The sequence below is a fragment of the Melanerpes formicivorus genome, unplaced genomic scaffold (genome assembly GCF_026170545.1).
Source record: "Melanerpes formicivorus ecotype bairdi unplaced genomic scaffold, bMelFor1.0.p_v2 SCAF_77, whole genome shotgun sequence".
Lineage (NCBI taxonomy): Eukaryota > Metazoa > Chordata > Aves > Piciformes > Picidae > Melanerpes > Melanerpes formicivorus.
Window position 1 is genome coordinate 2,532,560 of NW_027142429.1, and position 21,815 is coordinate 2,554,374.

The 21,815-nt window shown below is 56.9% G+C and overlaps 1 protein-coding gene across 1 annotated transcript; it reads left to right on the forward strand.

The window, feature by feature from the left end:
- Positions 1-3: 3 nt before the first annotated feature.
- On the forward strand, positions 4-21,565 carry ANAPC2 (anaphase promoting complex subunit 2). The gene is made up of 13 exons (XM_068164183.1): positions 4-107; positions 912-1,525; positions 2,563-2,695; positions 8,192-8,366; positions 8,567-8,686; positions 10,074-10,191; positions 10,271-10,452; positions 11,396-11,537; positions 15,498-15,573; positions 16,597-16,800; positions 18,769-18,898; positions 19,318-19,553; positions 21,035-21,565. The coding sequence occupies exons 1-13, from the start codon at positions 24-26 to the stop codon at positions 21,245-21,247; spliced, it is 2,427 nt and encodes an 808-aa protein (XP_068020284.1). The 5' UTR covers positions 4-23; the 3' UTR covers positions 21,248-21,565.
- The last annotated feature ends 250 nt before the right edge of the window (positions 21,566-21,815 follow it).

Consider the following 21,815-nt stretch of genomic DNA (forward strand, 5'->3'; position numbering starts at 1 on the left):
GCCTCTTCCTGCGGCGGGGCCTGATGGAGCGGCCGGCGGGCGCCGAGCTCTCCGCCGCCTGGCACACGCTCAGCACCGCCCTGGTGCCGCCCGCTGCCCTGGGGCTGGTGAGCCGGGCGGGGGGCGGGGGGCTGCGGCGGGCCGGGGGGAGGGCGGCCGGCCGGGGGGAAGGGCTGGGGCAGGACTGCGCCGTTCCCCCGTGCCCACTCCTTTCCCTGCGCCGTTCCCCCGTGCCCACTCCTTTCCCTGCGCCGTTCCCCCGTGCCCACTCCTTTCCCTGTGCCTGCTCCCTGTGCCCCCCGCCCCTCCTTGCTCCTCCATACCCCTGGGTGGCTGAGGCGGTCCCAGTTTCGTCCCCCGGCCTGGCCGGTCCCCTCCACCCCTGCCGAGGGGCTGGGGGGGAAATCCGGGAGCTGCTGACCGGGAAAGCGGAGATCTGGCGCTGCCTGGCCCGGGGGGAGTTGTCAGGGAAGGGCCGGGGGGGTCCAGCTGTGCCACTCTTCACTGTTGGCCAGGAAAGCCAAAAAGAAGATGTTGTGCTCCTGCTCACTCCCCGAGGCAGCTCACATTGATCAGAGGAGGTTTTGCCCTACAGCCTGGCTTTTGGGGGACCTGGGTCCCTCCTGTGCTCAGAGCTGGGTGCCCCTCAACAACCACATCCCAGGCAGTGCCTGGATCCTGCGGCAGCCCTGAAGGGACAGCAGTGGCCGGTGCTGGGCTGCTGGGAGCTGGGCGCTTGGCTCGCAGCAGCAAGCTGAGCTGTCCATGGAGGAACAGGATCTGCCTGGTGCTGTTTGGCAGCAGAGTCCGTGTGCATTTGGTCCCTGCTCCTTGGGACAAGTGGTCTCTTCTGCCACAGCTCCTCCTGGAGAATTTTTTGTGCTGCTTAACTCGGTCTCTCCACTTCTCAGGCAGCACCGCGGTCCGATCCTGTGGGGCCGCTGAAGGATGCTGAGCTGCGGGCGGCCCTGGAGGTGCTGCGGTGCTACGACTTGCACTCAGTCGTGGAGGAGTGGTTCATTGAGGTGCTACAGACAGACCTGCAGGTGAACATAGGGCCTGAGTTCTGGAACAGCATCAACCAGTATGAAAGCACAGCTGAGGAGGCCCAGTGCTCCTCGCTCCTCTTGGACGCCTTTTGCCTCCTCAAGTGCCGCCTGGACCCCTACCTGAACAGCCTGGAGCTCCTGGAGAGATGGACCAAGGCAGGCCTGCTCCTGGGCACAGGTGCTCAGATGCTGCAAGAAAAGGTCTACACCATGTTTAAAGCTATCCTGTTCTTCTCCACCACCAAGTCCTTCCAGGAGATGATCCAGCAGTTCTACAGCCGCACCTTCAAGATCTACATGAGGAAGGGAGAGGATGGAACCAACGAGGGCGAGAGCAGCATGAGCGAGGCCGAGCCGGAGAGCGACACCGAGGAGGGCGCCGGGGAGGGCCTGCTGTGCGCCGGCTGCAGCAGCAAGAGGGAGCAGTGCTGGTGCCCTACAGCCATGCAGCAGTTTCAGCAGCTCAATGACATCCTGTGTGTGGGCTGCGGGGTGGTGGCTGTCCCTCGGGGCAAGCAGCTGGGCTGGGTGGGGAGCAGCAGCAGGATTTCTGGTGGCTGGAAACGGGAGCAGGGCTGTGTGAGGTCAGGCTGTATCGCAGTACTGGGGAGAGAACTTGATGGAGCTGATGGCCAGCTGGTGGTGGAACCAGAGCAGAGCTTTAGACAGAAAGTTCCACTCCTTAGAGGTGAGAATGTCTTCTTCTTGCTCTAAGACCTTCTGTCCACAAAGCTGCAAATGCTTCCTGTCCAGCAGGATCAGGGAGGTGATTCTCCCCGTCTGCTCTGCTCTCATGAGACCCTATGTGCTGTGCTGTGCCCACCTCTGGTGCCCCCAGCAGGAGAAGGACATGGAACTGCAAGTCCAGAGGAGAACCTTCCCTGTAGGGACAGGCTGAGAGAGTCGGGGCTGTTCAGCCTGGAGAAGAGAAGGCTCCAGGGAGACCTTAGAGCAGCCTTCCAGTACCTGAAGGGGCTCCAGGAGAGTTGGGGAGGGACTTGTGACAAGGGCTGGGAGTGACAGGACAAGGAGCAATGGCTTTGAGCTGGGAGAGGGTAGACTGGGACTGGAGAGGAGGAGGAAATTCTTGAGAGTGAGGGTGGGGAGACACTGGCACAGGTTGCCCAGGGAGGCTGTGGATGCCACCTCCTTGCAGGTGTTCCAGGCCAGATTGGATGAGGCCTTGAGCAAGCTGTGGTGGTGGGAGGTGTCCCTGCCCATGGCAGGGGGTTGGAACTGGATGATGTCTACGATCCCTTCCACCCCAAACCATTCTCTGCACCTATGAAGTTAAAAAGGTTTTGATGGCTCAGAACCAATGCTCCTGAGGAGGAGAGGCCAGCAGCAGTGCTGCACACCTTGTGTGTCTGTCTGTTTCTCAGAGCCTGTAAATGAAGGGCTAGGCCTGGGTCCCTGGCTCTCAGAGGAGGAAGGTGCCTGCAGGTGTGGGGATGGTCTTTGTGTCCTTGTCCCCTCGCTTCCATGCACTCTGATCTGGTGTCTGTGCCTGCAGGCGCCAGCTGCACCTGCTGGAGAGGGTGAGCGCCGACGCCGTCACCACCATCCTGCACAGGATGATCGAGGAGAGGATGGAGCAGCGGTGCCGGGGCGAGTACGAGCACTCCTTCCTCAACGAGTTCCAGGAGGTGAGGAGGGCCTGTGGGCAGTGAGGGCCTGTGGGCAGTGAGGGCCCTGCCTTTGGGCTGTGCAGCTGCTCCTCAAGATGCTTTTGCAAGCTCTGACTACAAGTGGGTTCCACCTGAGCGCGAGTGGGCAGGGCTGCCACTGGGCCAGGGCAGCGAGACTGGTGAAGGGTCTGGAGCACAGCCCTGGGAGGAGAGGCTGAGGGAGCTGGGGTTGCTTAGCCTGGAGAAGAGGAGGCTCAGGGGAGACCTTCTTGCTCTCTCCAACTCCCTGAAGGGAGGTTGTAGCCAGGTGGGGGGTTGGTCTCTTCTCCCAGGCAAGCAGCACCAGAACAAGAGGACACAGTCTCAAGCTGTGCCAGGGGAGGTTTAGGCTCAAGGTGAGGAGAAAGTTCTTCCCAGCAAGAGAGATTGGCCATGGGAATGTGCTGCCCAGGGAGTTGGTGGAGTCCCCATCCCTGGAGGTGTTCCAGAGGGGATTGGATGTGGCACTTGGAGCCATGGTTTAGTAGTCAGGCAGTGCTGGGTGGCAGGTTGGACTTGATGATCTCTGAGGACTGTTCCAAGCTGGTTGATTCTGTGGTTCTGAAAGCAGTGAATGAGCACAGAAGTTTCTTTATGGGTGAGGGAACTTCTCCTCAATCACATACTGAATGTTCAGAAGTCCAAGATGTGGCTCTTGAAGCCATGGTTTAGTTAGTCATGAGATGTTGGGTGCCAGGTTGGACTGGATGATCTGTGAGGTCTTCTCCCCCCTCGTTGATTCTGTGACTTGCACCTTCCCTGGCAGAAGGGGTGGTTGAAGCTCCCTGCTTTAAGTGATGTTGGAGGGGAAGGTTTGCTCTGACCTGTGCAGTGAAGCTGGGGAAGAGTCTACAGCATAAGTCCTGTAGAGCAGCTGAGGGAAATGGAGTTGTTCAGCCTGGGGGGAGACCTCATTGCTCTCTGCAACTCCCTGAAAGGAGGCTGGAGCCAGGTGGGGGTTGGCCTCTTCTCCTGAGGAACAAGCAGCAGGAGGAAAGGAAGTGGTCTTATGTTGCACTAGGGGAGGTTTAGGTTGGACATGAGCAACAGTTTCATCCCCAAAAACATTGCCAGGCCTTGGAACAGTGGAGTCACCATCCCTGGAGGGATTGAAAAGCCATGGAGATGTGGGCAGCATTTAGTGGTGACCTGGCAGTGTTGGGTTAATAGCTGGACTTGATGATCTGAAAGGTCTCTTCCAAGCAGAGTGATTGATGATTGTGCCTCACCTGGCCCATGGCAGTGAGGGAGTTGCTGGTTGACAAGCCACAAGAACATGCAGTGCCACCAAGCCTGCAGGGAGCCCTCTCCCTGGGCAGGAGGGCTCAGTAAGCTGAATTTCTCTTCCTGTTTTCTATCTTCTTTCCAATTTTTCAGCCCCCCTTTAAAATCTGAAGCAAAGGTGGGAGGTGATCCTCTGGTATTGATCTCACCAGCTGGCTTAATAGAGGTTTGAAATGCTTCCTTGCACCTGCTACCCTGTAGTTTTCCTGCTGCCTTAAACTGAGCTTTTCTTGTGCTGTTTACCCAGTGTGACCTTAAAGCAAAGTTCCCCTCCAGGGGAGGGCTCTGGCAGGATGCAGTCCTGGCTCTGCAGGCCTGCCCTGTGCTGTGTGTGTTCCTTGGTGCATGGCATTGCCTTTGCCTGTGCTGAGGAGCAGAGCGTGAGGTCAGGTTGCCATGCAACCCAGGCTGCTCGCTGTGGTTGCTCTGGTTTCACAGAGTCAGAGAATTGTTTGGGTTGGAAAAGGCCTCTGAGATCATCCAGTCCAACCCTCAGCTCAGCACCAGCATGGCCACTAAATCATGCCCCCAGCTGCCATGGCCACAGGTTTCTTGAACCCCTCCAGGCATGGGGACTCCACCACCTCCCTGGGCAGCCTGTGCCAATCCCTGACCACTCTTGCAGCAAAGACATTTCTCCTCATCTCCAACCTAACCCTCCCCTGGCACAATTTGCCCCCTGGATCCAAAGGGAGCTGAAGAGGATTTCTGCCTGCTGGGAGGCAACTCTCAAAGCCTCATCAGTCTGCTTGGGCTGGAAGGAAGCCCAGACCCCACATGAAAAGCATCATCCCAATGGCTGCAGAAGTACTGCAGCAGCTGCTGATTCTTCCTGTGTGAACCAGTCTGAGCTGATGGAAGGGGAGAACACCTCCTAAAAGCAAGAGCAAGTTCTTCCCTATGAAAACATGTGGCTTGGGCATCACTGTCCACATGGGACTGGATCTCAGGGGAGGGTTTGATTAGATCTAAGGAAGAAATGTTTGACACTGAGAGTGGTGAGACCCTGGCCCAGGTTGCCCAGAAAGGTGGGAGATGTCCCACCCTTGGAACCATTCCAGGTGAGGTTGGTTGGGGCTCTGAGCAACCTGCTCTAGTTGGGGATGTCCCTGCTGACTGTGTGGGGGTTGGACTGGATGAGCTTTAAAGATCCCTTCCCACTAGGGAGAAGAGACCAACCCCCACCTCACTCCAACCTCTTCCCTCACTCTTTGCCACAGCAGCCACTTTTGTCACCTCCAGACATCATCAGTCCTTAGATACTTAGTTCCCTGTAGCTGCTGTGCAGCACTCCCTTGTGTGAAATGCTTTTGGATGACTTGGAGATATTCTCCAGCACCTTTAAAATGTCCTTAGACAATGGAACTCTTTCTGCTTGTCAGGCACTGCAGGATGTCTCCTTGCAGACCTTTTCAGACAGTTTGACTACAGAGTGTTGGAGCATGTCAGAGTTAGGAAGAGAGAACTGGAGCTATTCAGTCTGGGGAAGAGAAGGCTCTGAGGAGACCTTATTGTGGCCTTCCAGTATCTGAAGGGGGCTACAGGAAAGCTGGGGAGGAACTCATTAGGGTGTCAGGGAGTGATAGGACTGGGGGGATAGAGCAAAACTAGAGATGGATGGATTCAGATTGGATGTTAGGAAGGAGTTGTTGCCCATGAGGGTGGTGAGAGCCTGGCACAGGTTGCCCAGGGAGGTGGTGGAAGCCTCATCCCTGGAGGTGTTTGCAGCCAGGCTGGATGTGGCTGTGAGCAACCTGCTGCAGTGTGAGGTGTCCCTGCCCATGGCAGGGGGTTGGAACTGGCTGAGCCTTGAGGTCCCTTCCAGCCCTGACAGTTTTGTGTTTCTGTGATTGAAAAGAGCAATAAAAAAAAGCAGGAGTGGGATCCAAATTAGGAAGATACTAAGACAAGAGTAGATTCACTACAAGCCTGGAGAGGAGAGGAGAGGACTGGAGCATTGTGCTTGAAGTAGGAGTGCTGACAGCAGCCCAGCTTTCAGACACAGCAGTCTGGAGTGTCAGCTGCTAATCAGGCTGTGACAGGACCACTCTGGGAAGATAAACCCAGGAGGCAAAGTGGGTGGATTTGATAATAATTGTAACCCTCAAAACTGAGTTGCTTTGCATTAGTTACAGCCCTGTCCCATTAGAATAGAATAAACCAGGTTGGAAGAGGCCTTCAAGATCATTGAGTCCAACCTATCACCCAACACCATCTAATCAACTCAACCATGGCACCAAGCACCCTATCAAGTCTCCTTCTGAACACCTCCAGGGATGGGAACTCCACCACCTCCCTGGGCAGCACATTCCCATGGCCAATCTCTCTGTAAAGAATTTCTTCCTAACATCCAACCTAAACCTCCCCTGGCACAGCTTGAGACTGTGTCCTCTTGTTCTGGTGCTGCTTGCCTGAGAAAAGAGACCAACCCCCACCTGGCTACAACCTCCCTTCAGGGAGTTGCAGAGAGCAAGAAGGTCTCCCCTGAGCCTCCTCTTCTCCAGGCTAAGCAACCCCAGCTCCCTCAGCCTCTCCTCACAGGGCTGTGCTCCAGACCCCTCCCCAGCTTTCTTGCCCTTCTCTGGACACCTTCAAGTCTCTCAATGTCCTTCTTGAACTGAGGAGCCCAGAACTGGACACAGTACTCCAGGTGTGGCCTAAGCAGTGCTGAGCACAGGGCACAAGGACTTCCCTGCTCCTGCTGGCCACACTGTCCTGATGCAGGCCAGGATGCCCTTGGCCTTCTTGGCCACCTGGGCACACTGCTGGCTCATGTTCAGGCAGCTGTCAATCAGCACCCCCAGGTCCCTCTCTGCCTGGCTGCTCTCAGCCACTCTGACCCCAGCCTGTAGCACTGCCTGGGGTTGCTGTGGCCAAAGTGCAGCCCCTGGCACTTGGATTTGTTCAATCTCATGCCCTGGGACTCTGCCTATCTGCCCAGCCTGGCAAGGTCCCTCATCAAAAGCAGTGTTGCCAGCAGTCCAGGGAGATGACTCTGCCACTTTGCTCTGCTCTGGTGAGACCTCACCTGGAGTGCTGCCTCCAGCTCTGGAGCCCTCAATATGGGAAGGACCTGGAGCTGATGGAGAGGATCCAGAGCAGGCCAAGAAAATGATCAGGGGGTTGGAGCAGCTCTGCTCTGAAGACAGGCTGAGGGAGCTGGGGGTGTTCAGCCTGGAGAAGGCTCTGAGGAGGCCTTTCAGTACCTGAAGGGGGCTACAGGAAGGATGGAGAGAGACTGCTTACAAAGGCCTGCAGGGACAGAACCAGAGGTGATGGCTTCAAACTAGAGCAGAGCAGATTGAGATTGGATGTTAGGAACAAGTTCCTCACTATGAGGTTGCCCAGGGAGCTGGTTGAGGCCCCATCCCTGGAGATACTCAAGGTGAGGCTTGCCAAGGCTCTGAGCAACCTGATCTAGGTGGGGATGTCCCTGCTGGCTGCAGAGGGGGTTGTGCTGGATGACCTGGCTGCATCAGGAGAAGTGTGGCCAGCAGGGCAAGGGAGGTGATTCTCCCCCTCTGCTCAGCTCTGGGGAGACCCCACCTGGAGTACTGCCTCCAGTTCTGGAGCCCCTATGACAAGAGGGATCTGGAGGTGCTGGAAGGTGTCCAGAGAAGGGCCAGGAGGATGAGCAGAGGGCTGGAGCTGCTCTGCTGTGAGGACAGACTGAAGGAGTTGGGGCTGTTCAGTCTGGAGAAGAGAAGGCTCCCAGGTGACCTCATTGTGGCCTTCCAGGATCTGAAGGGGGCTCCAGGAAGGCTGGGGAGGGACTGCTCAGGATCTCAGGCAGTGATAGGACTAGGGGGAATGGAATGAAGCTGGAGGTGGGGAGATTGAGGCTGGAGGGGAGGAGGAAGTTCTTCCCCATGAGAGTGGTGAAGCCCTGGAATGGGTTGTCCAGGGAGGTGGTTGGGGCCCTGTCCCTGGAGGTGTTTAAGGCCAGGCTGGATGAGGCTCTGGCCAGGCTGATGTAGTGTGGGGTGTCCCTGCCCATGGCAGGGGGTGGGAACTGGATGATCCTTGTGGTCCCTTCCAACCCTGACTGATCCTATGCTATGATACTATGACACCTTCAGAGCTCCCCTCCCCCCACACCGTTCTGTGATTCTTTTTCCTTGCGATTCCAAGCGTGGTTGTGCCTCCAGCTGTGGTGCTCAGCAGCTCTGTGCTCTCCCTCTCCCTGTGCAGTGGATTGAGAAGGTGATAGGCTGGCTGAGCAGGGTGTTCCTGCAGCGTGACCCCTGGGCGCGCTCCGCTCCGGAAGCCAGCAGCACCCTGCGGCGCTGGCGGTGCCACGTCCAGAGGTTCTTCTACCGCATCTACGCCAGCATGCGCATCGAGGAGCTCTTCAGCATCATCAGGGGTAGGTGCCACCTGCCCTGCCTGCCCTGAGCCTCGCTGGCCAGGGGGTTGGGGCTCTGGCTCCTGTGCTGAAGCTCAGTGTCCGTTCGCTCGAGGGCTCAGAGGGGCGACAGCCGCCTCTCCGGCTCCTGACAGGCCACAGGGTCTGCCTCTGTCTCCCCATGGAGTGTGGCTTGTTTCTGTGCTCTGCTTGCTCTGTAGACTTCCCAGACTCCAAGCCTGCTGTGGAGGACCTCAAGTTCTGCCTGGAAAGGACTAATCAGAGGCAGCAGCTGCTCAGCTCCCTGAAAAGCGCTCTGGAAATGCGACTTCTGCACCCTGGTGGGTTCCATGGCCCCCTGTCTGGCCCCACGCTGGAAGGAGCCTGGGCATGGTGGGGATCTACTGGGTTCTATGGCCCCCTGTCTGGCCCCATGCTGGAAGGAGCCTGGGCATGGTGGGGACCTACTGGATCTTATGTCCCCTTGTATATCCCCACACTGTAAGGGGCCTGGGCATGGTGGGGATCTACTGGGTTTTGTGTCCCCTTGTCTGTCCCCACACTGTAAGGAGCCTGGGCATGGTGGGGATCTACTGGGTTCCATGGCCCCTTGTCTGTCCCCACACTGTAAGGAGCCTGGGCATGGTGGGGATCTACTGGGTTCCATGGCCCCTTGTCTGTCCCCACACTGTAAGGAGCCTGGGCATGGTGGGGATCTACTGGGTTCCATGGCCCCCTGTCTGGCCCCACACTGGAAGGAGCCTGGGCATGATGGGGATCTACTGGGTTCCATGTCCCCTTGTCTGTCCCCACACTGGAAGGAGCCTGGGCATGGTGGGGACCTACTGGGTTCCATGTCCCCTTGTCTGTCCCCACACTGGAAGGAGCCTGGGCATGGTGGGGACCTACTGGGTTCTATATCCTTACATATGCCCTACCACTGTAAGGAACATGGGCTTGAGCAGGGATCTACTGGATTCTATATCCCCTTGTATATCCCTACACTGGAAGGAGCCTGGGCAGTGTGGTGATCTACTGGGTTCTATGTCCCCTTGTCTGCCCCCACACTGGAAGGAGCCTGGGCATGGAGGGGATCTACTGGGTTCTATATCTTTACATATGTCCTACCAGTGTAAGGAGCATGGGCCTGAGCAGGGATCTACTGGATTCTATATCCCCTTGTATATCCCCACACTGGAAGGAGGCTGGGCATGGTGGGGATCTACTGGGTTCTATATCCTTCCATATGCCCTACCAGTGTAAGGAGCATGGGCCTGAGCAGGGATCTACTGGGCCCCAGCTGATCCCCTGTCAGGTGTGAGTGGCAGCCAGGCTGTGCCCGCTGGGAGCTCTCGCCGTTGGGGTGTGCAGGGCAGCACTCCCTGGTGGTATCCCAGCCCCTTCTTGCCTCATTTTCAGTGTGGTGAGGAGCTGAGCTAGGGCTGTGGCCTTGCTCCTGGTGGGTGAAGGCTGCTCTGCTGTGTGTGCTCTGAGCTCCAAACACACAGTCCAGGCTCATCTGCTTCCCAGGGGTCTCTGAGCCTGTGTTTGTGGTTGGCACTGGTTCCTCAGACATGTGGATCTGATCTCCCCCTGTGGCTGGGGCAGGAGGGCAGCACACCCTTCACCTCTCACTCCATTGATTGAGCAGAGGGCTTGGAGCATCCAGGCTCCTGACATCCAAGCTCTGTGCTTGGGCCTCTGACCCCTTCTGCCCCTCTCCTGCAGGAGTCAACACTTCTGACATCATCACTCTCTACATCTCGGCCATCAAGGCCTTGCGAGAGCTTGACCCCTCCATGGTGATCCTGGAGGTCGCCTGTGAGCCCATCAGGAAGTACCTGAGGTAAGAGGCTGGCAGGGCAGCCCTGCACCTCCCCTCTCCCTGCCCTCCCCTCACTCACTGTTTCCCTTGCCCCTGGCAGGACTCGGGAGGACACCGTGCGGCAGATCGTGGCCGGGCTCACCGGGGATGCAGAGGGCTCCGGGGATCTGGCAAATGAGCTCTCCAAAGCTGACCCAGTGACCCTGGAGAATGGCCAGGAGAGTGATGATGACATCACAGAACCAGGGGACTGGGTTCCTGACCCAGTTGATGCAGATCCAGGTTAGATGCTATGACCAGACTTGGAAAATCTTCTTTGGTGTGAGGCTGCTGGAGGCCTGGAGCAGGCTGCCCAGAGAGGTGGTGGAGTCTCCTTCCCTGGAGAGCTTCCAAACCCCCCTGGCCACTGTGATCCTGGGCCAGCTGCTGTGGGTGCCCTGCTTGAGCAGTGGGGTCAGTCTGTCTGACCTCCAGAGGTCCCTTCCAACCCCCACCTGTGGTGGGTTAAAAATTCCTCCCCAACACTAAATGGCCAGCCCAGCTCAGCTGGGAGCAAATGCAGTTGCATTTACAAGCAGAGCTACAATCTGCAGTGGAATGCAGTGAGCATGGACAAAACATGCAATATTTGCAGGGATTTACAATCTATAAACAGCACAGGAGCCCCCCTGGACAAACCAGGGCAGCTAATAGCTTCCCCTTCCCTGCTACCCTTCCCTGCCCCACGGAGGAGAGAGAGGAGCAGAGGGTTGGTTGTTAGCACATTCCCATGGCCAATCTCTCTTTCTGTGAAGAACTTCTTCCTAACCTCCAGCCTAAACCTCCCTTGGCACAGCTTGAGACTGTGTCCTCTTGTTCTGGTGCTGCTTGCCTGGGAGAAGAGACCAACCCCCACTTGGCTACAACCTCCCTGCAGGGAGTTGCAGAGAGCAAGAAGGTCTCCCCTGAGCCTCCTCTTCTCCAGGCTAAGCAACCCCAGCTCCCTCAGCCTCTCCTCCCAGGGCTGTGCTCCAGACCCCTCCCCAGCTTTCTTGCCCTTCTCTGGACACCTTCCAGCAGCTCAACCTCTTTCCTAACCTGAGGAGCCCAGACCTGGACACAGGACTCCAGGTGTGGCCTCAGCAGTGCTGGGCACAGGGCAGAGTGACCTCCCTTGCTCCTGCTGGCCACACTTGCTGGTGCAGCAGTTTCCTGTCTGACCCTGTGCTGTGCTGGCTCTCCCCAGGGAAGCTGAGCTCCAAGCGCCGCTCCTCGGACATCATCAGCCTGCTGGTGAGCATCTACGGCAGCAAGGACCTGTTCATCAACGAGTACCGCACGCTGCTGGCCGACAGGCTGCTGCACCACTTCAACTACAGCGCCGAGAGGTGAGGCCAGGCCCTGCACCAGGCCTGCACAGCCTGCAGGCCTCTCAGGGCTGAAGGAGGGCTTCACACTCGGCCCTGTGACTGCGCCGAAGGGCTGTGCTTAGCATCACCCAGTCACAGAAGCAGCTTGGAAAAGAGCCTCAGGATCACCAAGCAGCAGATGTTGGTCAGTTAGAGGGCAGAAGTGCTCTGCAGAGGGACCTCAACAGGCTGGACAGATGGGCAGAGGCCAATGGGATGGCATTCAACAAGTCCAAGTGCCAGGGGCTGCACTTTGGCTATGGCAACCCCAGGCAGAGCTACAGGCTGGGGTCAGAGTGGCTGAGAGCAGCCAGGCAGAGAGGGACCTAGGGGTGCTGATTGACAGCTGCCTGAACATGAGCCAGCAGTGTGCCCAGGTGGCCAAGAGGGCCAATGGCATCCTGGCCTGCATCAGGAACAGTATGGCCAGCAGGAGCAGGGAAGTCATTGTGCCCTGTACTCTGCATTGGTTAGGCCACACCTTGAGTCCTGTGTCCAGTTCTGGGCCCCTCAGTTTCAGAAGGACATTGAGAGACTTGAAGGTGTCCAGAGAAGGGCAAGAAAGCTGGGGAGGGGTCTGGAGCACAGCCCTGTGAGGAGAGGCTGAGGGAGCTGGGGTTGCTTAGCCTGCAGAAGAGGAGGCTCAGGGGAGACCTCATTGCCCTCTACAACTACCTGAGGGGTGGTTGTGGCTGGGAAGGGATTGGTCTCTTCTCCCAGGCAAGCAGCACCAGAACAAGAGGACACAGTCTCAAGCTGTGCCAGGGAAGGTTTAGACTGGAGGTGAGGAGAAAGTTCTTCACCGAGCGAGTCGTTCATCATTGGGATGTGCTGCCCAGGGAGGTGGTGGAGTCCCCATCCCTGGAGGTGTTCCAGAGGGGATTGGATGTGGCACTTGGTGCCATGGTCTAGTCATGGGGTCTGTGTTGATCAATGATCCTCGAGGTCCTTTCCAACCTAAGTTATACTGTGAGACTGTGATACTGTGACAAAGTCCAACCCAGAACCCTCCTCTGCAAGGCTCACCCCTAGACCATAGCCCCAAGCATCATATCCAAGCCACCTTGAAACTCATCCAGGCTTGGTGACTCAACCATCTCCCCTGGGCAGCACATTCCAATGCCTGACCACTCTTGCTGGGAAAAACTTCTTCCTACTGTCCAGTCTAAATCTACCCAGTTGTAGCTTGAGGCCATTGCCTCTTGCTCTGTCACTAATCACCTGGGAGAAGAGACCAGCGCCAGCCTCTCTCAACCTCCTTTCAGGTAGTTTTAGACAGCAATGAGGTCTCCCCTCAGCCTCCTCTTCAAACTAACCATCCCCAGCTCCCTCAGTCGTTCCTCTTAAGATTTATTCTCCAGGCCCTTCACCAGCTCTGCTGCCCTGCTCTGCACTGGCTCCTGTAGGTCAAGAGAGGTTCTCCTTCCTCTCTCCTGTGTTCTGCTAAGGCTGCATCTGGAATCTTGTGTTCAGCTCTGGGCCCTCAGTTCAAGAAGAACCTCAGGGAACTGCTTGAGAGAGTCCAGCACAGAGCCACAGAGCTGCTGCAGGCAGTGGAACATCTTCCTCATGAGCAGAGCCTGAGGGAGCTGAGGGCTCTGGAGCTTGGAGAGCAGGAACCTGAGGGTGACCTCACTGCTGGTGATGAAGCTGTGCAGGGTGAGTGCCCAGAGGCTGGGGCCAGGCTCTGCTGGGGGATGCCCAATGCCAGCACAAGGGGCAGGGGTGGAAGCTGAGGCAGAGGAAGTGCCATGGAAACAGGAGGAAGAGTTTTCTCCCTGTGAGGGTGGCAGAGCCCTGGAGCAGGCTGCCCAGGGGGGTTGTGGAGTCTCCCTCTCTGGAGATGTTCAAACCCCTCCTGGCTGTGTTCCTGTGTGAGCTGCCCTGGTTGCTCCTGCTCTGGCAGGGGGGTTATATTGGCTTTGGAGGTCCCTTCCAGCCCTTAACATTCTGTGATTCTGGTACTTGGCAGTGCTGGGTTAACAGCTGAACTCCATGAGCTTGGAGGTCTTTTTGAGCTTAATGATTCTCTACCAGCTGTTTCTGGAGGCACAGCAGTGCCTGTGGCCATTTCCTCTGCAGCTTTGGGCTTGCACCTAGAATTTCATGCCCTCACCTCTTCTTGGCTGCTTCCAGCTCAGTCCTGCCCTTGGCTTGCCCTAACAGACCAGCATGTAGGAAACTGGAGGCACTGACACCTCCTTAGTTCCATCCCACCTGTTTGGTGGCCCTTACAACCTGCTCAGGCTGCTTAGGGTCAGCAGGAAGTGTCAAAGGGATGAAGAATCAGGAGACCTCAGCTGCAATTCAGTGATCTTGTGATTCAGCAGCTGCAGTGGTTCTCCTTTCTCTGAAATGCAGCTGCTGCAAGCCACATCAGGGGTGGGCAGTCCTGGGCAGGTATCACAGTATCACAGAATCACCAAGGTTGGAAGAGACCTCAAAGATCATCAAATCCAACCTGTCACCACAGACCTCATGACTAGACTAGATACATCCAGTCCCCTCCTGAACACCTCCAGGGATGGGGACTCCACCACCTCCCTGGGCAGCACATTCCAATGCCTAACAACTCTCTGTGAAGAACTTTCTCCTCACCTCCAGCCTAAACCTCCCCTGGCACAGCTTGAGACTCTGTCCTCTTGTTCTGGTGCTGCTTGCCTGAGGAGCTTACCTTTGCCCAAGGAGGTGGTGGAGTCGCCATCATTGGAGGTGTTCAGGAGGAGACTTGCTGGGGTGCTTGGTGCCATGGGTTAGCTGTTTGGGTGGGTTGGATTGGTTGATGGGTTGGACACGATGATCTTGAAGGTCTCTTCCAACCTGGTTTGGTTTATTGTAAATAAAGAGCCCAACCCCCACCTGGCTACAACCTCCCTGCAGGGAGCTGAAGAGAGCAAGAAGGTCTCCCCTGAGCCTCCTCTTCTCCAGGCTAAGCAACCCCAGCTCCCTCAGCCTCTCCTCACAGGGCTGTGCTCCAGACCCCTCCCCAGCTTTCTTGCCCTTCTCTGGACACCTTCAAGTCTCTCAATGTCCTTCTTGAACTGAGGAGCCCAGAACTGGACACATGATTCAAGGTGTGGCCTAACCAAAGCAGAGTACAGGGGCACAAGGACTTCCCTGCTCCTGCTGGCCACACTGTTCCTGATGCAGGCCAGGATGCCCTTGGCCTTCTTGGCCACCTGGGCACACTGCTGGCTCATATTCAGGCAGCTGTTGATCAGCACCCCCAGGTCCCTCTCTGCCTGGCAGCTCTCAGCCACTCTGCCCCCAGCCTGTAGCTCTGCATGGGGTTGCTGTGGCCAAAGTGCAGCCCCTGGCACTTGGACTTGTTGAATGCCATCCTGTTGGCCTCTGCCCATCTGTCCAGCCTGGCAAGGTCCCTCTGCAGAGCCTTTCTGCTCTCCAACTGATCAACATCTGCTCCTAACTTGCTGTCATCTGCAAATTTGCTGATGACTGACTCAACCCCCTCACCCAGATCATCAGTGAAGATATTGAAAAGGATGGGGCCCAGCACTGATCTTTGGGGGACACCACTGGTGCCTGGCTGCCAGCTGGCTGTGGCACCATTCACCACCACTCTCTGGGCTCAGCCTCCAGCCAGTTCCTAATCCAGCGCAGCGTGTTGCCGTCCAAGCCAGGGGCTGACAGCTTAGCCAGCTGGCTCACCAAAGGCTGTGGTTGCCCTGTGGTGTCAAGGGGGTGGCTAAGTGCAAAGGAAAGGGGTGGGAAGGCTTCAGAAGGTCGCTGCCCTGTGGGGGAAGTGACTGTTCCTCACTCTAGGTGCTAGATCCTGTTCAGATAAAGTGCCTTGCAAGGCTTCCTAGGAAGGGCACCCTTGTGCCAGGGCCCTTTTTGGGCTGTGTTGTGAGGGGTGGAGGCCAAGCCTGGCTCATCTGTCTGAGGACCCTGTGCCTGAGGTGCTGCTTTCCTCCCCAGGGAGATCCGCAACGTGGAGCTGCTGAAGCTGCGCTTTGGTGAAGCTCAGATGCACTACTGTGAAGTCATGCTGAAAGTAACTCTGCTTCCCTTCAACTCCTGGGTGTTTGAGCCCCCTGGGGAAGGGCTTGAGGAATGACCCAAAGAGGGCCTTCTGAGAAAATGGCATTCCCAGAATCCCAGTGAGGAGCTGATTCCATAGAATGGGTTGGGTTGGAAGGCACCTCACAGATCATCCAGCCCCAAGCCCCCTGCCATGGGCAGGGACACCTCCCACCAGCCCAGCTTGCTCAAGGCCTCATCCAACCTGGCCCCTTGAACACCTCCAGGGAGGGAACAGCCACAACCTCCCTGGGCAGCCTGTTCCAGTGTCTCATCACCCTCACTCTGAAGAATTTCTTCATCTCCAGTCTGACTCTCCCAGCTCAAAGCCATCACCCCTTGTCCTGGCACTCCCAGCCCTTGTCCCTCCCCAGCTCTCCTGGAGCCCCTTCAGGTACTGGAAGGCTGCTCTGAGGTCTGCCTGGAGTCTTCTCTTCCCCAGGTTGAACATCCCCAACTTTCTCAGCCTGTCCCCACAGGGGAGGTTCTCCAGCCCTCTGACCATTTTCATGGCCTCCTCTGGACCTTCTCCAGCTGTTCCACATCCTTTTATTGCTGTGGGCAGCAAAAGTGCATTCAAAATCCTCTCTGGTTTTGAGCCCTGTGTGTCGTCATCCTCTCTGGGGGATGCTTGCTCTGATGCTCTTCTCTCCCCTGCCCTTCCTGCAGTACAGTGTTCTGGCACTGAAGAGCTGGGCTCTTCCAGCTCCTCTGGGGTTGGGACTGTGCAGATGAATTCACTTGGGGCACTGTGAGAGGAGCAGAGGTCTGGAGGGCCTCCAGTGTAAGCCAGTGTTGAGTTGTAGCCTTTGCTCAAGCTCCCCACAGATGTTTCTGAGTATGCAGCAGACATTCTAGTAGAGGTGCTCAGGTCCTTTCCAGTGTCCCCAGTGTCATCCTGTGGAGGCAACACTAGTCACCTTGTTTAAGCTTCTGTCCTAAGGGTTAGCCCTGATGGGGAAGAGAAGGAGCTGCTGAGCTGCTCTGCCTCTTGCAGGACATGGCTGACTCGCGGCGCATCAACGCCAACATCCGCGACGAGGAGGAGAAGCTCCCCAAGGAGGAGAGGCCTCCCTTCAGCCTCATTGCTGTCATCCTCTCCAGTGAGTTCTGGCCACCACTGAAGGAGGAGAAGCTGGAGCTGCCAGAGCAGGTCAAGGAAGCCATGGAAGCCTACTCCAAGAAATATGAGAAACTGAAGGTGAGGCAACTTCAGCCCTGCCTAAGGGAGGCCTCTGCCCTGCCCTTCAGGCTTGGCTCTGGAGGGGGGATAGGGGCAGGCAGGGTTAGACACTGCAGCAGCTTAGCTGTTGCCAAAAGCAGGGTTTATCTCCTGCTGGGGTGCCTGGGGGGTGGCAGTCAGGGAAGGGAGTTGTCTGAAGTGCAGCAGTTTGTTGGTTAAGTGGACACTGAGGTGGCACTTCCTGGCCATCTCTATCTGGTCCAAGCTCCTTGGCCTGAGTTCTGTAGCAGATGAGTGGCATCCTGGCCTTGCTGGGCTGGGTCTGGAGCACAGCCCTGTGAGGAGAGGCTGAGGGAGCTGGGGTTGCTTAGCCTGGAGAAGAGGAGGCTCAGGGGAGACCTCATTGCTCTCTCCAGCTCCCTGAAGGGAGGTTGTAGCCAGGTGGGGGTTGGTCTCTTCTCCCAGGCAGCCAGCACCAGAACAAGAGGACACAGTCTCAAGCTGTGCCAGGGGAGGTTTAGGCTGGATGTTAAGAAGAAATTCTTCTCAGAAAGAGAGGTTGGCCATGGGAATGTGCTGCCCAGGGAGGTGGTGGAGTCCCCATCCCTGGAGGTGTTTAGGAAGAGCCTGGCTGAGGCCCTTGGTGCCATGGTTGAGTTGATCAGATGGTGCTGGGTGATAGGTTGGACTTGATCTCTGAGGTCTTTTCCACCCTGCTCTGCTCTGGCACTCTCCTTCCCTGTGTGCCCTCCTGAAGAGCTCTTTCAACATGGTCTCTTTCTAAGGTCCACTGTGAGCCTGGAGTTAGGGGAATGTAGCTTCCTCTCCTGTCTGTGGTCTCTCCTGGGTTTGTTCTTTCACTTCTGGAGGGCCCTCCATGGTAGGCAGTTTATGTGTAAGCATTTTTGGTCACTTTAACTGTGGCTCCAAGCTGGAATCCCTGGCTTTATAAACAGCATGGGAAGGTGGAAGAGAGGCACAGAGAGCAGACAGAAACAATGGTGCAGTCTTCTGTTCTTCAGGCTCTCCATCATGGCTGTTAGTCAAAGAGAGAGGGCTGAGGGGCATCTTGCTGTGCACATGCAGAGTGGCTTGGGAGCAGGAGCATCCATCTGGAAGACAGGGAGAGCTTTAGGTCACTTTCAGAGTTGTGGCCTTGGCTTTCTCATCCTGCAGGTTCTTGCCTGGTGGCATGCAGGGCACACATGTGAGGCACAGGTGATTCAGATCCAGCTGCCAAGCCACTGCAGTGTCTGTGTGCAGGTGCAGAGGGCTCTTTGCAGGCAGCCTGAGCACAGCTGGGGGTCTCATGCAGATGTTGCTCTTTGCTTGTCCACTTGTGCCCTGGCTCTGTCAGCCCTGGTTTTCTGTGTCCTTTCTTCAGCTTGTTATCATACCCCAGGTGATAGGTGCCATGAGGCCAGGGAGCTCAGAGCTCTAGGTGCTGCCTCTTCTGCTGTAGCTATGTGCCAGATGTGGCTGCCAGATGTTTTCTGTGCCTGTAAAAATTACTTGGGAGGGGATGCAGGAGGACATGCATGGAGGGAGCAGGCTCCTTGAGCATCCTCAGACAGCAAGCAGTGCTCTTTTCACCCCAGTATCAGAAGAGAGTGCTTCTCTCTGAGGAAATCCTGCCTCTGAGGAGTATTTCTGGTAGGAGCCTGGCCTCAGAGGCCCAGTTGGTGTTCTAGTGTTTCCTCACCCTGTGCCTACCTTACCTGAGGGCTGAGTGACTGGCTTTTGGGCAGGAGAGGAGCAAGGGCTGGGCAGCAACTTGTGCCAAGGAGAATGTCTGCCAGGAGGGGGTAGGGGGCAGTTGGGGGGTGGCAGTGCTGGGTGGCTCACGAGGAGGAGAGCAGCTTTCATATCTGCAGAGGTGTGTGGGGTGCAGATGGCCCTGCCTGTAGAGGGACATATGCAGTACTGCAGCACTTAGGGGTTCCTGTTGGAAGATCTGCTGAGAGTGGCTGCTTCTCCTCTCTCCAGGCCATGAGGACCCTGAACTGGAAGTACCACCTGGGGCTGGTGAGCCTGGAGGTGGAGCTGGCCGATCGCACCCTCTCCCTGTCCGTCTCTCCTGTGCATGCTGCCATCATCCTGCACTTCCAGACCAAGAGTGAGTGCTGGGGCAGGGGCTCAGCACTGCCACCCTGCCTGCTTGACATGGCTGGGTGGCAAGGCCATGTTGCTTGGGTGGCTGAAGGCTCTGAGAGCTCTGGCAGCAGGACCAAGACCTGGTTCCTGGGCTTGGATCTACCACAGGGCTCAGCCAGGTCTCCTTAGAGACTGCATCAGCTGGGCCCCATCTCAGCAGCCCATCTGCTTTCACTGCACACAGCTCCTGACAGCAGCTCCCCAGCCTTGGGGCTCTCAGCAATCTAACCTAGTATGAGGTGTCCTGCCCATGGCAGGGGGGTTGGAACTGGCTGATCCTTGAGGTCCCTTCCAACCCTGACAATTCAGTGACTCTGTCATCCTCTGGCATGCTGGGGGGTGGGCAGGTGTCCTGGTGTCTGACATCTGTGGTCTCCACAGGTACCTGGACACTGACAGAGCTGAGTGAAGTGCTGAAGGTGCCTGTGACCTCGCTGAAGAGGAAGATGACCCTGTGGCTGCAGCAGGGTGTCCTGCGAGAGGAGCCCCAGGGCACCTTCACTGTGATCGAGGAGGAGCAGAAGGACCAGGTGGAGAAGGTCGTTCTGATAGACAGCGATGAGGAGGGGGACTCTGCCATGGCATCACAGGCTGACCAGAAGGAGGAGGAGCTGCAGGTACCCATCCATGTGTCCCAGCTGCTCCTGGAGCCAGCAGGACAGCACAGCCACCCTGTGCTGCTGGGTTTGGGGAGTGTGAGGAAGGGGATGGATGCCATTTGCTCCTTGGGTTTGCATTTCTACTGCAAGTGGCTAAGTCCAGCATGAGGGTCTTTGAAGTGGGTGTCTCATGGTGAATAGGTTGGAACTAGATGATCCTTGAGGTCCCTTCCAACCCTAACAATGCTGTGATGCTGTGAGTGCTCACTGGTGCAGGGGCTGGGTTGCAGCCTTTGCTCCAGAGAAGGCCCAGGGCTCCATTTGGACAGCTCTGAACCTCTTGGTGTTTCAGTTTAAAGAAAGAAAACGTCTGGGACATGATTTTTGCCTTTGAAAACAGTCAAACCTCACTTGGGTTCACCCAGACAGGGTTGGGTTGTTTTGGCACTTCGGCTGACCCAGCTCTCCCAGCTGGAGCTTTGCCTCCTCTGGGTTGTGCTCCCTCACAGTGCTTTTCCCACCCTCCCCTTGTGCCTCGGTGCAACCCGGAGGTGTCATGCTGGTGTTCCTCCACTGAGGGTCATGCTCCTCCCTCAGATCCTGCCTCTCACTCTGTGTCCCAACACCTCCTGCTGTGCTTGGATGTTTCCTCTGTAAAGACCTTGTGGCTGAGAGCAGAGCTTCCTGCCAGCCACAGCCCTGCTCTGCTTTTGGGATGTGTGATGCTGAGAGCAGCTCTTTCCCTCCCGGTGCCAGTATCACTGTGGGTTACTGTTGCTTTAAGAAGGACATTGAGAGTCTTGAATGTGTCCAGAGATGGGCAACGAGGCTGGGGAGGGGTCTGGAACTCCACATTGCTGGTGAAAGCCAGCACAGGACAGTGTGAGACAGGCTCCTGGCCTGCATCAGGAAGAGTGTGGCCAGCAGGAGCAGGGAAGTCCTTGTGCCCTGTGCTCAGCACTGCTGAGGCCACACCTGGAGTCCTGTGTCCAGTTCTGGCTCCTCAGTTTAAGAAAGATGTTGAGATGCTGGAAGGTGTCCAGAGAAGGGCAAGAAAGCTGGGGAGGGGTCTGGAGCACAGCCCTGTGAGGAGAGGCTGAGGGAGCTGGGGTTGCTTAGCCTGGAGAAGAGGAGGCTCAGGGGAGACCTTCTTGCTCTCTCCAGCTCCCTGCAGGGAGGTTGGAGCCAGGAGGGGGTTGGTCTCTTCTCCCAGGCACCCAGCACCAGAACAAGAGGACACAGTCTCAAGCTGTGCCAGGGGAGGTTTAGGCTGGAGGTGAGGAGAAAGTTCTCCACTGAGAGAGTTGTTAGCCCTTGGAATGTGCTGCCCAGGTAGGTGGTGGAGTCCCCATCCCTGGAGGTGTTCAAGAGGGGATTGGAAGTGGCACTTGGAGCCATGGTTTAGCTGTCAGGAGGTGCTGGGTGACAGCTTGGACTTGATGATCTCTGAGGTCTCTTCCACCCTTACTGATTCTGTGCTTGCTTGTCCCCCTCTGCAGCTCTTCTGGACATACATCCAGGCTATGCTGACCAACCTGGAGAGCCTGTCCTTGGAGAGGATTCACAGCATGCTGAAGATGTTCGTGATGACAGGCCCAGTGGTGACAGAGATCGACATCCAGGAGCTGCAGGGCTTCCTGCAGAAGAAGGTCCGGGACCAGCAGCTCATCTACTCGGGAGGGGTCTATCGCCTGCCCAAGAACTGCAACTAGGCTGCAGGTGTCCTCCTTGCCTCTCTCTGGCACTTCCCTGTGCTGCTGCTGGGCTCCTGAGTGCTGCCCAGCTCTCTCCATCCTGTGCTCTGGGGGTGTGCTGTGCCCTCTGCCCCTAAAGGTTATCCTTTTCCCCCATGGAAGCAGCTGGGCAGCAGCCTGGGCTGTGCACCCCACAGCTGCTCAGGTTGGGCCTGCACCCCACATTGCTCTTGCTCCCATGGGGGGGTGTCTGGGCCCATTTTGCTGGTCAATAAATTCCAGCAGGCTCCTTTTGCAGATGGTACCAACCCTTCTCTCAGCAGAGCTCTCTTGGCATCAGCCTTCCCATGCTGAATGGGCAGGCAGGAAACTCCCTCCTCTGCCAGGCACTGGCTGCTGCCTTTCTCTGGGTCTAGCCCTGGGAGCGTTGGGAGGGGGCTGTTGGTTCCACTTGCTGCCTGGCTCTGTCTGTGTGGCTAAAGCAGCATCTTGCAGCTGCCTGTGATGAGCAGGACCTGCACAGAAGCAAGTGTTGAATCATAGAATCAATAAGGTTGGAAAAGACCTCAGAGATCATCAAGTCCAA